A 16958-nucleotide genomic window follows, 5' to 3' on the forward strand; every position below is an offset into this window, starting at 1 on the left:
AGTCTAAATATGTGAAGACACTTAATTCAGTTATAGTCTACAGATGGGCAACATCTAAGAAACTGGCCCGTTATTTAATAAAGATCTCCTCTCTAAAATCCCAGAGGTTGCAGGGCTCGCTGTATGAAAATAATGCTGATGTGTTAACTTAATTTCAGCTGCAGCCGCAGTGGAACAGCAATCTAATCTAAAATATTTAAAATTTAAAATCAACATCCCTGTAATTAGTTTAACACATTGCTCACCTCAACATTACATCTACTTGACTCGAAATGTACATTAAACTGAATGCAGCATTGTAGACAATATTTTGTCCTTTTTAATCCATGTTTCCACTGCATGGATAGCCTTTGGACCTTGCTGGAAATTGTTCTCAGTCCCCCTCCTCAAAGGGTAAATTATTATCATAACAATTTAATAATGCATGGCATTTAAACAGCACTTTTCATACACAAAAAGAAATAACAGTAGCCTACTGGTCCTACCAGGCTGGACATGCAGTCTGCCAAAATATTTATCTCCCTCCTCATAATGCACAGATGATGGCCTACCATCAAATATATAATTTTGTGTATACACAAAAGACTGAGACTGCCCTGCTTAAAGTCACCAATGACCTTTTAATGTCTGCTGATGAAGGTATGTGCTCAGTCCTTGTACTCCTGGACCTTAGCGCTGCTTTTGACACCATTGATCACAACATCATGTTAGACAGACTGAGGCACTGGGTGGGGATCTCTGGTACTGCCCTAGAATGGTTTTCATCCTACCTGTCAAATAGGAAGTTTTGCGTGTCTGAAAACAACTATGTCTCCTCGTTCTGTCCAGTTAAATATGGTGTGCCTCAGGGGTCGGTCTTAGGACCCATTTTGTTTTCCTTGTATCTCCTTCCCCTTGGACATATTATCCATAAACATGGCATTTCTTTTCATATTTATGCTGATGACACAAAATATACTTGCCCGTCAGATCCACAGACCCTGGAATGCTGAGTTCACTTAACAACTGCCTTTGTGATGTTAAAAAATGGATGTCAAATAATTTCCTAATAATTTTTAGAATTGACTTCAAAATTCTATTGATCACTTTTAAAGCTCTTCGTGGCCTCTCGCCTTGTTATATTTCTGACCTTTTAGTCCCATACGCACCAGCACGTACCTTGAGATCCTCGGGCAGAGGTCTGTTGTCTGTTCCAGAGTCTCGACTGAAAACTAAAGGGGACAGAGCGTTTGCTGTCAGGGCCCCGAGGCTCTGGAACAGCCTGCCCGAGGAAATCAGGTCGGCTGAGTCAGTGAACTCTTTTAAGTCCCTTCTTTAAACATACTTTTATAGGAGAGCTTTTCCCGATCTTATTTGACTTTATTTTATCCCTTTTATTTTATTGTATTTTACTAATTTTATATTTATCTTAAATTTTAGTCTTTTCAATGTTTTCATGCTTTTATCTTGTATTGTTTTTGTATTATTGTCTCTTGGGTATTATTGTCTTTACACTTGTTAAAGCACTTTGTAACACTTTGTGAACTCTTTTAAGTGCCTTCTTAAAACATACTTTTATAGGAGAGCCTTTCCTGATCTTCCATCCATCCATCTATCGCCAACCGCTTATCCTGCGTACAGGGTCGCGGGGGGGCTGGAGCCAATCCCAGCTGACATCGGGCGCAAGGCGGGGTACACCCTGGACAGGTCACCAGTCCATCGCAGGGCCACACATAGACCAACAACCGCTCACACTCACACCTAAGGACAATTTAGGGTGACCAATTAACCTAGTCCAATAAAGATCCAAGTTATAAAGGAACAACTTCCTGTAGGTTACGGTCAAAACAGGAAGTGATGACATATCCCCACATAGCCTTGTGCGATTTACATGAAACTTGGGCCAGTACTTTTCCATGCCTCAGCTAGGCTCTGTGCAAAATGTGGTGCCAATCGGTGACTAGTTGGCGCTGTTGTTGCAAAATCTTGCACCTTGCCTGTGGGACTGCAGGTCCGACTTGCATGGCCGCGGGGCGAGGCTTGCACTGGAGTGCTTGCAGGTCTAGTTGTCATTGTCTTTGTTTTTTTCACAGTGTGAAGCACTTTGTGTTACTTCGCTGTTGTATGAAAAGTGCTGTATAAATAAAGGAATTACACTGGTAAAAAAAAAAAACTGCACTGAAGTACAATTTTGAGATACTTTACTTGACTGATTTCCATTTAACATAAAAGGATGAAATGTTTATAAATGTTTAACATTTACGTCTCTGCACTTGTCACACAAACCAGATAGGAAGTTGACTCCTTTGATAGTCGTCATCAGTGTTGGGCAAGTTAATCAGAAATTGTAATACATTACTAGTTACTTATTGCTCCTTAAAAAAGTAATTATTACTGGGTAATAAACTAGTTACATTACTCGTTACTATATTACTTTCACTACTACCACCACCCCTCCCTCCCCAAACAAAGCAGTCTCTCTCGACTTTTTAAATAATATGATTCATAACAGCAGCAAGGAGTATGTTTCTTACAAAACATAACGTTTCTTAATGCCACCGGCTGAAATTAAATAAATGACGCAAGTAAATCCCAACGTTTGAACTACTTTTTTTCTGCACATGTATTTATAAGAGCAGTATTCAGTATTCTTACAAAACGTTACGTTGCTTAACGCCACTCTGTCCCGACGAGTCCAAGCATCTCTGGCGGTAGCAGCCGATGTTATTGAGAGTTTTGCATGCCTGCCGAGAATTGCAGGCACCTCCAAATAGTCCTACTGTTTTTAGACGCTATAATATCCTTTGTGGGGTTCATCAATGGTGATGGTTACCCCCACGAGGTGCATGCAATTCTCGGCAGGCATGCAGAATTCGGCACAACCTGTGTTTCTTTCTATAAGTTTCATGTTGTTGTGCTGCTTTAGCAGATGTTTCAATAAAGTAAATGTAGAATTGTTCGCGGTTGAAAGCTTTCTGCTGGTTGCACAAAGTTTACAACGGACGACAATGTTCTTTGCATCTTAGACTGTGACACAATAATCGTGATACTAGTACAGCTGTGTTAACTCCCTCCTTCTCCATTCTTCCTTTAGCTTCTTGGCTAATAGCTGACTTGAACAACATAGCCGCTGACCTGCCACGCATTCAAGCATTCACATCAAGGACGGTGTGTTCATTATCACAGTAACACAGTAACTACTAGTTACTGGGAAAAGTAATATTACTACTGCCCAACACTGGAAGTCGTCGTGCATCAGATTTGGGCCAGCCTGGAATGGACCAGCCGTTCGGGATTCTTCCTGCTCTTCCTGACTGAAAAGTGAAGAGAAGTAAGTAAAAGTAAAAACCCGTTCGGTAGTAGTAGTTCTAGGACCAGATCCACCGACGCTAATGTCAAAAGTGCTAAACTGGCAAGAGGAAGTTTCCAAAACCCGGTTTACAGGTGATAGAGTGACAGAGGACAGTGAAGCCAAAGATAGTGCAGCTGAACAGTGGATGTGTGTCTAAATGTGTTAATACAACATGTTATAAGAATTTATTAGTGAAATGAAAATGCTTTTGGCCAGCTACTATATTATAAATGTACCAGCAAGAAATAACTGAGGTAAACGGTACGGTATCTGTGTGTTAAAACGGCTAGTGGAAAAACTCATATCTGAGTTTAGCAAAGCTCTGAATTTCTACATTTTGCTGTCCTGCTGGGATTTTGTGGAAAATCACTTCAGTATCAGTGTCTACTGTTTAAGTTTTATTACAAATAAACAATAAGTCATTCAGTCACATGATATGAAATAATGACGCTGCTGCTGTGTTTTTTGTAGTTTATCAAAATTGGGCCTTTATTGGTTAATTTATGTTATTTATATCAGGGGTGATTATATATGCTGCTGTCTTGGATAACATTCTATTTTTTGGGAGGTATTCAAACAGATTTTTGTGTACTGTCATGACTTAAACCCAACCAGCAAACCCTGAGCAGCAGTGAGATAGCTAAATATTTTAGTCTTTGCAATACTTGTATGTGTTTTGCATTTGTATTGTAACCTTGTACATATGAATACGTGGGGTACAGTTGGCACCTTGGACACACTGGGACTTTATAGAAAAGTCAACAAATACGCCTAACTTTCCAGAAACCTGGTTGGTTAGTGTTTATTTAGGGAGTTGAAAGAACATTATGTTCATGCATTCTGAATTGCACAGAATCTCTCTCCTTCTGTCACCATTTACCTCCAAGACTGACAGAACCACATTGCTATCCCTATAGAGCCACACTGCTAACATGGCTAAAAACTGTCAAATTAATTAGATCAATATTTTGTTTTGCTATTGCTCATTTTGGTTTCTTTCTTTTCCTTATTTTCACTTCTTTGAGAAGTATCCCACCACAAAAAGACATGACAACAAATCTACCAGGAAGTGCAAAGTATCTTTAACTGGCCCATAAAAAATATATAAAATGAAAACAATGCTTGGATGCTAATTACAAAATATTTGTACTGTAATATGTACAGATAAGGTTTTTACATGGTGTACCTTCTGTCTTTAGTTGAGGCAAATATTTGCTTTTAGCTCTGAACCTCTGGACCTTGGATGCACTGGGACATCAGGGACAGATCAACAGACACTCTTTGGAGTTAAGAGAGAAAGCAGGAGGAAAGAGAACACACAGTGGCACAAAGCAAGTTCCACATTGAGATGTAAAATAATAGTAATGGTAGTGGTGGTGATTATACAAATATGAAAAAATTAATGATAGGACTAATAATTATTGTAGCAGCGGTTGTTGAGCAGGAAAATGGGGGCAGCAGTCAGCTAGCTACCACAGATCCAGAAACACCAGCGGAAAGCGACAGAAGTGATATAATTGGGTATCCTTTGCATAACAGTGGACATTTATGGAGTGTTTCCTAATAATATTGCCTAAGTGAAGCATATGTAAAGTAAATACAATTCATCATCATTCTTACTTTGGCGTGCATGGAGGATTCATTAACATGCAAAAATGGACATCACTTTGATAAAAAGGACTTAAATCAGATTAGTGCAGTTCCTTTAATGGTTTAAAGGTCATTGGAAATGTTCACCTGTGTGTCTCTGTCCTCTGATGAACTCTAAATCCTGACTGAAAATCCCCAAATAAACTATTGCTGTGTAGAAAGTCACAGGACTGATTGGCGACTGCTTTCTTAAGGATCTTAAAGAGAAAGGGAAGGTTAGACATAGGACTGTGGTACATAGTCTGATATAGACAGATCATGTCTAGTAAAGAAGTGGTAACTAAGGGCCATCCCATCCTAATACAAGGAGGTCCAAGAGGCAGGTTGATGGATTACATGACTCAATTTCCTGAGTTTGAACATAAGTTGTTACCAGTTGAGGGCAGGATATGATGGAGTCTGTCTCTCATAATTAGAAGTGTATCATTAAAGAAGCTCACAAAGTTGTTACTAGCCAAGGCAAGTTTATTTGTATAGCTCATTTCAACAACAAGGCAATTCAAAGTGCTTTACATAAAACATAAAAGCAACAGGGAAATATAAAAAAGTTTAAAAGCATTATAGGGAAACTGAAAACATACACATTAAAAAATAATAAAAGTTAGAGTGCAGTGTACAATCAGGGTTAAAAGAGTTAAATGGAAAATAAAAACAGGCTGAGGGGTTGAGCAAATAATTGAGTTACAATTATTTTGAAAAGAGAATAAACGGAGAAGTACACTTAATCTACTCTCTCTAGCTAGTCTGTACTCGGGTCCATAGCAATCTTTGGGGCCACTGAAACTCCAGAAACCCTCGGACACTACAGAGAAACCAGGACATGTCTGTCCGCAGGCCACTTTGATCCAGTTATACTCTGGACCCACCCGCGCTTTTACAGGTGGACAGAGGTTCCTGCAAATCACTCAGGCGTGAGATTTAAGACCACTTCCTTCACTCTGTTCAATCTCACTCTCACTTTTCACTCAATTTTACTCATTTCTCACTGGGTAAATATTTAATTAATGGATGGAGCAATGGTAAAAAGCTAAAAAGAAAACAGGACAGTAAAAGTTACAGTGCAGCGTAAGTTATCAGTCTACTAGTTAAAGACAGTGGTAAAAATATTTAATTAAAAGCAATGGTAAAAAGAAAAGTCTTCAGTCTTAATTTAAAAGAACTGACAGTTTCAGCAGACCTGCAGTTATCTGGGAGTTTGTTCCAGATATACGGAGCATAATAACTGAACGCTGCTTCTCCTTGTTTAGTTTTGACTCTGGACAGAAAGCAGACCTGATCCCAGACGACCTGAGAGGTCTGGATGGTTCGTAACGAAGCAGAAGATCAGAAATGTATTTTGGCCCTAAACCATTTAGTGCTTTATAAACTAACAGCAGGATTTTGAAGTCAATTCTTTGACAGACAGGAAGCCAATGTAAAGACCTCAGAACTGGAGTGATCTGATCCAACTTTTTGGTCTTAGTGAGGACTCGAGCAGCAGCGTTCTGAATCAGCTGCAGCTGTCTGATGGATTTCTTAGGGAGCCCTGTAAGGACACTGTTACAGTAGTCGAGTCGACTGAAGATAAATGCAAGGATAAGTTTTTCCAGGTCCTGCTGAGACATAAGTCCTCTAATCGTTGATATATTCTTCAGGTGATAGTAGGCTGACTTTGTAATTGTGTTAATATGGCTCCTCAAATTCAGGTCTGAGTCCATGACTACACCAAGATTTCTGGCTTGGTTTGTGGTTCTTAACATTACAGATTGAAGTCGAGCGCTGACTTTCAATCGTTCCTCCCTGGCTCCAAAAACAATAATTTTAGTTTTATCTTTGTTCAATTGAAGAAAATTCTGGCACATCCAGCCGTTGACCTGCTCAATACAGTTACTCAGCACCTCTATGGGATCATAGTCCCCTGGTGAAATGGTTATGTAAATCTGTGTGTCATCTGCATAATTATGGTTGTTTTTCATAATCCGAGCCAGTGGAAGCATGTAAATGTTAAACAAAAGAGGTCCCAGAATGGAGCCTTGGGGAACTCCACATGTCATTTTTGTCAGCTCAGATGTGTGATTACCTATAGACACAAAGTAGTCCTTGTCCTTTAAGTAGGATTCAAACCATTTTAGTACTGTGCCAGAAAATCCAACCACCTTCTCAAGTCTGTCTAGTAATATGTTGTGGTCGACCGTGTCGAATGCAGCACTGAGATCCAATAATACTAAGACAAATTCTGCCACTGTCAGTGTTTAAATGGATGTCATTGAAGACCTTAACAAGAGCCGTCTCAGTGCTGTGGTGTGGTCGAAAACCTGACTGGAAGACATCAAAACAGTTATTTAGTGCCAAGAAAGCATTAAGCTGTTGGAAAAAAAGCCTTTTCAATGATTTTACTTAAAAATGGGAAATTTGATATGGGCCTATAATTGCTCATTAGAGAAAAAACCTGAGAGGAGAGACATGTTGACAATTTGTAGTAAACCTGAGGCCATGCATTTAGACACATTTTTGAAAAAACCTGTTGGCAGAATATCAAGGCAGCATGAGGAGGATTTCAGATGTTGTATTATGTCCTCCAGGTTTTTATGGTTAATAGAATCAAATTGTCTCATGCTGTATAAATTGTTTTTAAGTGGACACAGGGACAAGACATATCCTGTTACTGGCATGGAGGCACTGATTGCTTGTCTAATTGTTTGAATTTTGTCTGTGAAGAAGGAGGCAGATTCATTGCAGGCCCTGGTGGATAGAAGTTCAGAGGCTACAGACACAGGAGGGTTGGTTAGTCTGTCAACAGTAGCAAACAGGGCACGTGCATTATTAGTGCTGAGGGTTGTAGGAAAACATGGCTCAATAGAGCTGTGACTCAGTCTGGCTACAGTGCTGCAAAGTTGTTGTTTTCCTCTATTAATCATGAGGCTACTCAGGCATTACGGTGAGCCTAAATATATGTTCTGCTCCGTTGATGCTTTTATGTTCCTCAAATGTAAGTCACTTTGGATAAAAGCGTCTGCCAAATGAGTAAATGTAATGTAAATGTTTTAAGAATGTCTTGCCATATTAAGCACCAACCAGCATCATTTTATTTATCAAAAAGTTTGCTTTAATTTGCCAGTTTGGGAGCTAAACCATACTAACACTTGTTGTTGTTTTTTTATCTGTCTACATCTGAGAAAGCTGAATGTTGACTTGTGTCTTAATGCATTTTGAACTGCCTGGTGTTCAGTCTGTTGAAAATGTCAATCTCTTTCTTGCTTTCTTTCAACCTCAGATTCAGTATAACAGCAATACATAATGTAATAATATTTTTAGTGCATAATGGTCAAGTCAAAGTTTTCAATTTCTCAGAAACAACTATTCACCACATCCTGTATACATTATACTGTGTATGCTGAAGGTTTGTCAATATCCTGTGTATGTCTGCTTTGGCCTGTTTCTAAAGGTGTATTCTGGAAGGATTTTCTTTCAGTATATAAAACACTTGCTTTGCACATTAAGGAATACCCTACAAAACATGTATGTGGTCTTCATTTAAATTGTAACCTTGTACTGTACATTTAAATATGTGGGACACAGGTGGCATTCCTGGACCTTGGACAAACTGGGACGTCAGAGAAAAAAAGTCAAAGACGCCTGCCTTTCCAGAGGTCTGGTTGGTTGGAGGTGTATCATCCAGAGGAATATATGAGGGAGTTGACTGGACTTAATATTCATGCATTCTGAATTGCCTGGGGTTCAGTCTGTTGGTTGTGGTACATTTACACTTTGAGTGTCACAGATCCAGTAGAAAACATGGGCACCGGATACTCAGAGCCAACTCAAGAGCACTATGACATGTTTTATTCTACAATGCTGGAACATATTTCCGAGCACCCAAACTTCGTCTCCAAATTTGATATAGGCATAGACGAGTCTCTACTGAAATATTCTGGCACAGACTCAAACGCTCAGCTGATGGCCTACTCTAATGAGCTGCTCACCAAAGTGCCAGGCTACATTGCCCGTTTAGGATCTAGTTTGGGTCCGATTACTTCAGCGCCAAATGCTGTTGGAATTGGAGCATTGGTGATTTCCATGATCATGGAGATCTGCATTTTGAGCACCACTCAAACTAATGATAATCCATACAGCATGCTCCAACGTATATTTGGTGAAGAGAAAGCCTCATCTGTCCGGGACACAATGTCAGAGTATCTGAATCGCCATCAAACATTCATTGACAACGAACAACGATTAAGGGAGGAATTACGGAGACTAGAAGCCCAGCTGAGCAACCATCTCACCATCCTCAGAAACTCCCTGCTGCATGACGGACAGATGGGCACCCGTGGGTTCAAAATCTGGGTCAATGGAGCCTCCTTCCACCTCCAGATGTTGATCCATGAAGCTCGACTGAATCCTCAGACTGGCAAACGTGCATCAGCCTACCAGACTGCAATCACAAGAGCTATCAGTTCATATTTGCAGCTAGCTGAACTGTGTCCGCCTCAATATGATTGCTTTAGTCAACCGAGGGTCAGTGGTCGTGGTGGTGGGCTAGTGAGCGTGTATAGGAAAAATTTTAAATGTCATCAAGTACGCTGTGATGAATTTAGCTCCTTTGAAGTTCTCACTCTTAAAGTTGGAGGGCTGCAACCTATCATATTTGTTATAATTTATCGCCCCCCAAAACCGCCTGGAGGATTTTTATCAGAACTTCCTGAATTTTTATCTACTCTGGTTTTAAATTATGACAGAATTGTTCTTTGTGGCGATTTTAATATTCATGTTGATGACCCCACCAATGTTAATGCAACTGACTTTTTAAATATGGCCACTTCTTTTAACTTCAAACAACATGTCAAAGGGCAAACACATAACCGTGGTCATACACTGGACTTGGTTTTTACCCTGGGTGTCAGCATTTCCTCTCTGGAATTAGTGGACATGACCATATCTGACCACAGATGTATTGTTTTTAGCTGCGATTCGCCTGTTACTCATGCCGCCTCACCAAGCTCCGTGTGTTGTCGCATCTTTAATGAACAAAGTGTTTCAAAGTTTTGCGCAGTCTTTCAGAGCCAAAGCCAACACCTGTCTGATTCCAACACCAACAATCTGGTTGATCACTTCAATCATATCTGCTTGTCGTCACTAAATATTACTGCTCCTCTAAAGGTTAGGCCTACGTCTAAAGCTAGTAAGCAACCCTGGATAAATGACAGCATTCGCAGCCTAAAAAGGGAATGCAGGAAAGCAGAGCGCAGATGGAAAAAATCCAATCTCCAAGTCCATTACCTCAGTCTGAAGGATTTATTAATTAACTACAATAACATGGTTAAGGATGCGAGAACACACTATTTTTCTGAACTCATTACTACACATAAAGACAATCCCAGGTTTCTGTTTAAGACTGTGGATCAGCTGGTAAACCCAACCCCTCCTTGTGCCTCAGCTGGAAGTAATGATGACTGTGAATTGTTTTTATCTTATTTTACCAATAAGGTGGTGTCAATCAGAGCCTCTATTACCCCCGTGGCCTCTTACTCAGAGGTTCCTCACCAGCAACAACAGAGTTTTAACCAGTTTTATCCCATCGACTTGTCTGAGCTTTTAAAAACAATATCACAAATGAGAGTGTCCTCCAGCCCACTTGATATAATACCTACAAAATTTTTACTAAAAGTAATATTCTGTTGGGCCCCATTTGATCTCTGTTTTCAACAGCTCCCTATCTACTGGTTGTGTCCCTGATTATTTTAAAACGGCTTGCGTGAACCCACTTTTAAAGAAACCTGGTTTAGATCCCTCCCTCCCACAAAATTTTAGACCAATTTCAAAACTGCCTTTTATTGCAAAGATTCTAGAAAGAATTGTGTCCAAACAGCTGCTCACTGTGCTGGAAAATAACAAAATATTTGAAAAGTTTCAGTCTGGTTTTAGGAAGTACCACAGCACTGAGACTGCCCTGCTTAAAGTCACCAATGACCTTTTAATGTCTGCTGATGAAGGTATGTGCTCAGTCCTTGTACTCCTGGACCTTAGCGCTGCTTTTGACACCATTGATCACAACATCATGTTAGACAGACTGAGGCACTGGGTGGGGATCTCTGGTACTGCCCTAGAATGGTTTTCATCCTACCTGTCAAATAGGAAGTTTTGTGTGTCTGTAAACAACTATGTCTCTTCGTTCTGTCCAGTTAAATATGGTGTGCCTCAGGGGTCGGTCTTAGGACCCATTTTGTTTTCCTTGTATCTGCTTCCCCTTGGACATATTATCCATAAACATGGCATTTCTTTTCATATTTATGCTGATGACACACAAATATACTTGCCCGTCAGATCCACAGACCCTGGAATGCGGAGTTCACTTAACAACTGCCTTTGTGAAGTTAAAAAATGGATGTCAAATAATTTCCTCCAGCTGAACTCAGACAAAACAGAAATCCTGGTCATAGGGTCCCAGCAGATGGCAAATCAAATACTGCCATCTGCTGGTTCCCTAGTAAATCACATTAAGCCTGTGGCAAAGAACCTTGGTGTTTGGTTTGATAGTAATTTAAATTTCGAGCAGCACACCACAAAGCTTGTTCAATCATGTTTTTATCAACTTAGAAATATAGCTAAAATTCGATCTATGTTAACTTTTAAGGACACCGAGACCATTTTACACGCCTTCATCTCATCACGCCTGGATTATTGCAACAGCCTTTTCACCTGTTTAACCCAAAAATCTATTGATCGACTCCAGACTGTCCAGAACTCAGCTGCCAGGCTTTTAACCAGAACAAAGAAATATGACCACATTACTCCTATTTTAGCTTCATTACACTGGCTCCCAGTATGTTTTAGAATTGACTTTAAAATTCTATTGATCACTTTTAAAGCTCGTCATTTTAGTCCCATACGCACCAGCACGTACCTTGAGATCCTCGGGCAGAGGTCTGTTGTCTGTTCCAGAGTCTCGACTGAAAACTAAAGGGGACAGAGCGTTTGCTGTCAGGGCCCCGAGGCTCTGGAACAGCCTGCCCGAGGAAATCAGGTCGGCTGAGTCAGTGAACTCTTTTAAGTCCCTTCTTAAAACATACTTTTATAGGAGAGCTTTTCCCGATCTTATTTGACTTTATTTTATCCCTTTTATTTTATTGTATTTTACTAATTTTATATTAAATTTTCATGCTCTTATCTTTTTTTTGTATTATTCTTTACACTTGTTAAAGCACTTTGTAACTTGTTTTTGAAAAGTGCTCTACAAATAAGGATTATTATTATTATTATTATTATTTGCAGAACCTGGATGATTTGCTTAAGAAATTCAAGACTTTCATAAGGACTGGTGAGCCACAAGGGGAAAAAGGAGATTTTCTGGATTATCTTTTCTTAAACTATGAACCAATCTCAGGCTTGAAGAGTCATTTTTTAAATGTCAATAACAACCTCTTAACTCTCATCAAACAACACGATACATTCACTCTGCCGTCAAGAAACTGAGCTCTCTTTCACAGGTTAGTTTAGTTTAGATCTCTCTGATCACTTTCCGTAAATATCACTAATCGTATATACTTAACACAGTTATGAGAAAAACTATAATGTTAATAAATAAATTCTGTTAGTTATTGTGCCCTGACTGAGTGAGAGGATTTCTCTTGAATTCATTGTGTCAGTAAGGATTCACTCAAAGTGTCATTTAAAGAATTGCGTGGAAGCTTTGTCAACAACTGAACTTTCTGTGAGAACGTGAGCAGTGTGATACAGGCAGCCTGTTTGTGAACAGATTCACCCTCAGTGAGCTACATCAGAGTGCTGCCATCTTGTGGTGTAAATATTCACTTACATGACAGCAGAGAGTCTTTAGCAGAACTGTTCTACTGTTACAAAGCCTCAACCACACTGACTCACATACACAATTGTCTTTAAAATAACTGAAACATATGGTGTGGCTATTAATCACTAGCGTATGCTTGATTTGCTATTTAAACACAATTTCTTTTTTCCGTCTGTACTAAATTTTCTATGTATCGTGTATTTCACAAATTTGTGTGATTTCTTTGGATTCATGTTCTTGTATAATTTGTTTCTTGTAGTAGTAGATTAACTCATGTAGATCACAAACACCTGAGTGAAGAATGTGTATCAATATAGAATATATTGCTTAAAATGCCTGATGAAAATCCAAAAGTTGATTTGTTACATTAAATTTAACAGCAAGTACTGTGTGTTGTGCTTCTGTTCGACTTTTTTCTTCTTATTGTCTTTTGATCCAAAGTTGTTGGGGTGTTTTTTTATGTGCAAGGTCTACAATCAGTTAATTAATGACAGAAGCACAACAGACACTCACAAACACACTCTGTTGAGGAGCATCCTCCACAGATCCACATTGAGTGTACACCGCCTGGAAGGGATTGAATACTGGATCCAGCAACTGGCTGAACTCAGGGAAGAATGGCTCTTTTCTGGACAAAGCACTTGTCCAATTTTTGTCAGGATTGTTGCCAAGTGCACAGGCAGAGGCAGGTTTGAGCCCTAATGCAAGACACTGGAGAATGCAGGTATAGTTCACAAGAGTTTAACCCAAGATTCAACAGAAAATAAGGCTTACAGACAGTGGAGGTGGTAACAGTTTGAATTCCAAACAGCAGATAGGGCAGCACAGAGCCAGGCGGGACACTCAGGGACACTCAACAACAACCAGTTATACATGGGCGAACGAGCAGTGGCCTGTACTACGAAGCGAGGTAACTGGCTTATCCACTTAACTCCAGGAGTAACTTCGTGACGTTGGGTGTAACCCAACCCGTAGTACGGGTTAATCGGGACTGTGACATACTGAAGCTGAGTATAATCCCCTCCCTTCAGAGTCTGGGCCGCAGGGCAGTATGTGATGCTCTGGTGAACTCCATGCCCAAGAGGGTTAAGGCAGTGCTTGAAAATAATGGTGGCCACACATAATATTGACATTTTGGGTCTAATTTGGACATTTTCACCTACCTTATACAAGCTGTACACTCACTACTTTACATTGTAGCAAAGTGTCAGTCATTCAGTGTCACATGAAAAGGTATAATCAAATATTTACAAAAATGTGAGGGGTGCACTCACTTTTGTGAGAAACTAACTGTCAGATAAATACCGTGGAGTAAAACGTGCAAACGTTTGCTCTAAAATGTAAAGTAGAAGTATAGAGTAGCAGAATATGGAAATACTCAGGTCAACTACGAGTACTTCAAAATGGTACTTAGTGACTAATCACATTTATGCCACCATCTTTGGACTTAAACCCATGCAACACAACCCAGGAGAGGGTCACCACAAAATTAAAATGGCAATAAACCTTTAAAATCTATTTTAGAAGCTATTAATGTTAATACAGATCCAATAAGCCCACCAACAAATTAAAACTTTCAGTAATGTTAACAGACAAACTCAGACTGTGGGTACCACCTTTAACAAATGACACTTGTTCCCCACACAGGTTGGGACACCTTCTCCTCATGCCTCCCACATCAGTACCACTATGTTGCTGATCCTATGAACTGGACTGAAGCTCAGACCTACTGCAGAGAGATATACATGGACCTGGCCACCATTGAAAACACTGACGAAATAAACAAGTTTCTTAACACAGTTTCATCTTTTGGTCTCAGCTCTAATGTCTGGATTGGCCTGTACACCACAATCAACTGGAGGTGGTCAGACGGCTACACAGGGACAGGAGCTGAATATAGGAACTGGAAGTATGAAAGCCAACACGTTTATTCAGCTCATGAATTCTGTGTGAAAGTTGCAAAGGATGGAACTTGGTGGGATGATAATTGCTATGTAAAACGTTTCTTTATCTGTTACAGAGGTAAGTATGTGTGTGTGGGCAGTAATTAAATTATACAGTGAGACAAATGTATATATCTTTTAATTAAATTATTTATTCACCTTTGTATTAATAATCTTAATTATTTATTGTCCTGTACAATCTTATTTATAAATGATTTTTTTAAATGTATGTTTTTGTGTTTTAATATCTACATTTATTTAATTATTTACTGTATTATTGAGCATTTAATTGTTTCTGTATTTATTTCTGATTCTGTCAGGATTCATCTTTAATATGTGAACTTAACAATTCCCTGATTTTAAAAAATTAACTGCAGGAACTGAATCCTGAATTTGTTGGTGTGAAAGTAGCAATGAGTTGGTCCAGTGCTCAGAGCTACTGCAGGAAGAACTTCATAGACCTGGCCATTGTGAGGAACCAGAATGAGAACCAGGCGGTTGCGAACGTGGTGCCGGTTGGATACTTGGCATGGGTTGGTTTGTTCAGAGATCCTGACTTTTACTGGTCTGATGGGAGTAGCTTCTCATTCACAAACTGGTACTCAGGTTACAACCCATTAGGCTCGATGAGGGTCGCATGTGGTGTTGCAGCTTTGCAGAGTTCAGGAACATGGAAGTTTCTTCCCTGTGAAACCAGATTACCATTTGTCTGCTACAGCGTCCCTGGTGAGTGGTTTACTGAGCTGCAGCGGACGAGAGAGAATAACTGATGTTAAACTGTTCTCAGACATGGTGCTCATTTACATGTATGAGTTTGGTATCACAAATGTAATTCCACACATGTTGTTCTTCTCTGTGTCTACACACCAGTAAGCAGGCAGGCGGTAAAGCTGAGGATAAAGCTGGAGGACTCCTCTGTGGATCTGAATGACCCTGCTGTGAAAGCTGACATGCTGAAAAAGGTGAGTCTCCAAAATCCACCCTGAGACACTTCGTTCAGACTGCAGGCCTTAATGCTTAATTTAGATTCTGTTTTTGTTTGACAGTTCACATTATAGTTTAAACGTGGCCCATATCAGACTCCAGTGTGTACTGTCGGCGGCCTGAAAGTGACCCGCATGCGCAGAAGAATAACACGACGTCACACGCTGCTGCAGGCTACAGGAGTAAACAATGAGCAACAGAGTTTAGCTCACGGGAGACTCCTGTTTTTCATTGTCCTCTCACGGGTCACCTTTCTCCCGAATTAAGACAAGTGCTCACAACTTTCTGTTCGTTTCATTATGGTTTCTGGCGCTGTACAACGCAACTGCCCCACAACTCAGACAGGTAGCATGCACGTAACTCAGAAGAGAACTCAAGTCCAATGGATTTCAAGTAAAAGAAAGGGAATTGTTGAGCAGATGATAGCGAGATATAGAAGGAAGAGAGCGACGAGCCACATGTTTGATAAAATCTTTTTGTGGAACTTTTTCGTTCAGCGCAGCTCCGTCTACAGCAGAACAGCTGCCCTACAGTGACGTCAAAGTCGCATCAAATGCGACCTTAGTGTCCAGACTGAGGTCGCATTTAAAAAGATCCAATCTGTATCAAATTTGGACCACATATGTAAGTGACACAATTCCGAACTGAAAGAGGTCAGATGACTTGGCCTGTTCACACGGTCATAAAAAGATTAGATCCAAGTCACATATGGGCAAAAAAAAAGAAGATTTGGGTCACATTGGCCTGCAGTCTGAACGTGGCCTTAGAAACTCTTGAAACTGTTATTCTGGGCGCATTTTTTTTTTTTTTTTTTGGTGTGTCTTTCTTGTTTCCCTATGGATAGCAGGCCAAACATAAGCTAGCTCTCAACAATGTAGTTTTGAGCAAACGTGTCAAAATAGCTGCCATTTGTGTTTCCCAGCTCCAGGACTGGCTGAAGGAGAAAGGAATAAGAGTCACCCTGAAGTGGAGAGAGGAGCCTGATGGGAAAGTCTTCCAGAAGGAGAACAAGACTGAGCTTTAACACTGAAATCCAACTGTACTTGTGTTTATCTTCAATACTTGGTGAATGTACTCTCTATCTGCTAATACACACAGTACACTATTATCACTGTACAGAGTGCTTAACCAGAACCCTGAATAAATCCTGTAGACTGTCGTAGAAGAGTTTTGTTCCTCATCATCAATATAACTGAGTGAAGTGTCTTAATGAAATCAAATTTTCTTCAAAATAAAACATACGTTGTTTACCCGTTTGATGAAA

General features: G+C 39.9%; 2 protein-coding genes across 3 annotated transcripts in view; both read left to right on the forward strand.

The window, feature by feature from the left end:
• Positions 1 to 16958, forward strand: part of LOC119886666 (pulmonary surfactant-associated protein A2-like) — a 30290-nt gene extending 13332 nt beyond the window's left edge. Inside the window, exons 2-6 of one of the 2 annotated variants that reach the window (XM_038697555.1) lie at positions 3074 to 3310; positions 14415 to 14789; positions 15088 to 15436; positions 15581 to 15672; positions 16617 to 16958. In XM_038697555.1, the coding sequence (XP_038553483.1) occupies positions 15124 to 15436; positions 15581 to 15672; positions 16617 to 16718 (507 nt within the window). In that variant the 5' untranslated portion in view covers positions 3074 to 3310; positions 14415 to 14789; positions 15088 to 15123 and the 3' untranslated portion in view covers positions 16719 to 16958. The remainder of the gene's footprint in view (positions 1 to 3073; positions 3311 to 14414; positions 14790 to 15087; positions 15437 to 15580; positions 15673 to 16616) is intronic. The other variant, XM_038697556.1, reaches the window with a different exon arrangement.
• LOC119886663 lies at positions 7663 to 13158 on the forward strand. Its single transcript, XM_038697552.1, has 3 exons — positions 7663 to 8360; positions 8540 to 9424; positions 12227 to 13158. Exons 2-3 carry the CDS (start codon positions 8756 to 8758, stop codon positions 12431 to 12433), a joined length of 876 nt encoding a protein of 291 aa, XP_038553480.1. The 5' UTR covers positions 7663 to 8360; positions 8540 to 8755; the 3' UTR covers positions 12434 to 13158.

Source organism: Micropterus salmoides, unplaced genomic scaffold (assembly GCF_014851395.1).
Source record: "Micropterus salmoides isolate LMB-PRFRI ecotype aquatic unplaced genomic scaffold, ASM1485139v1 Ms_hic_scaffold_4, whole genome shotgun sequence".
NCBI classification, from domain to species: Eukaryota; Metazoa; Chordata; class Actinopteri; order Centrarchiformes; family Centrarchidae; genus Micropterus; species Micropterus salmoides.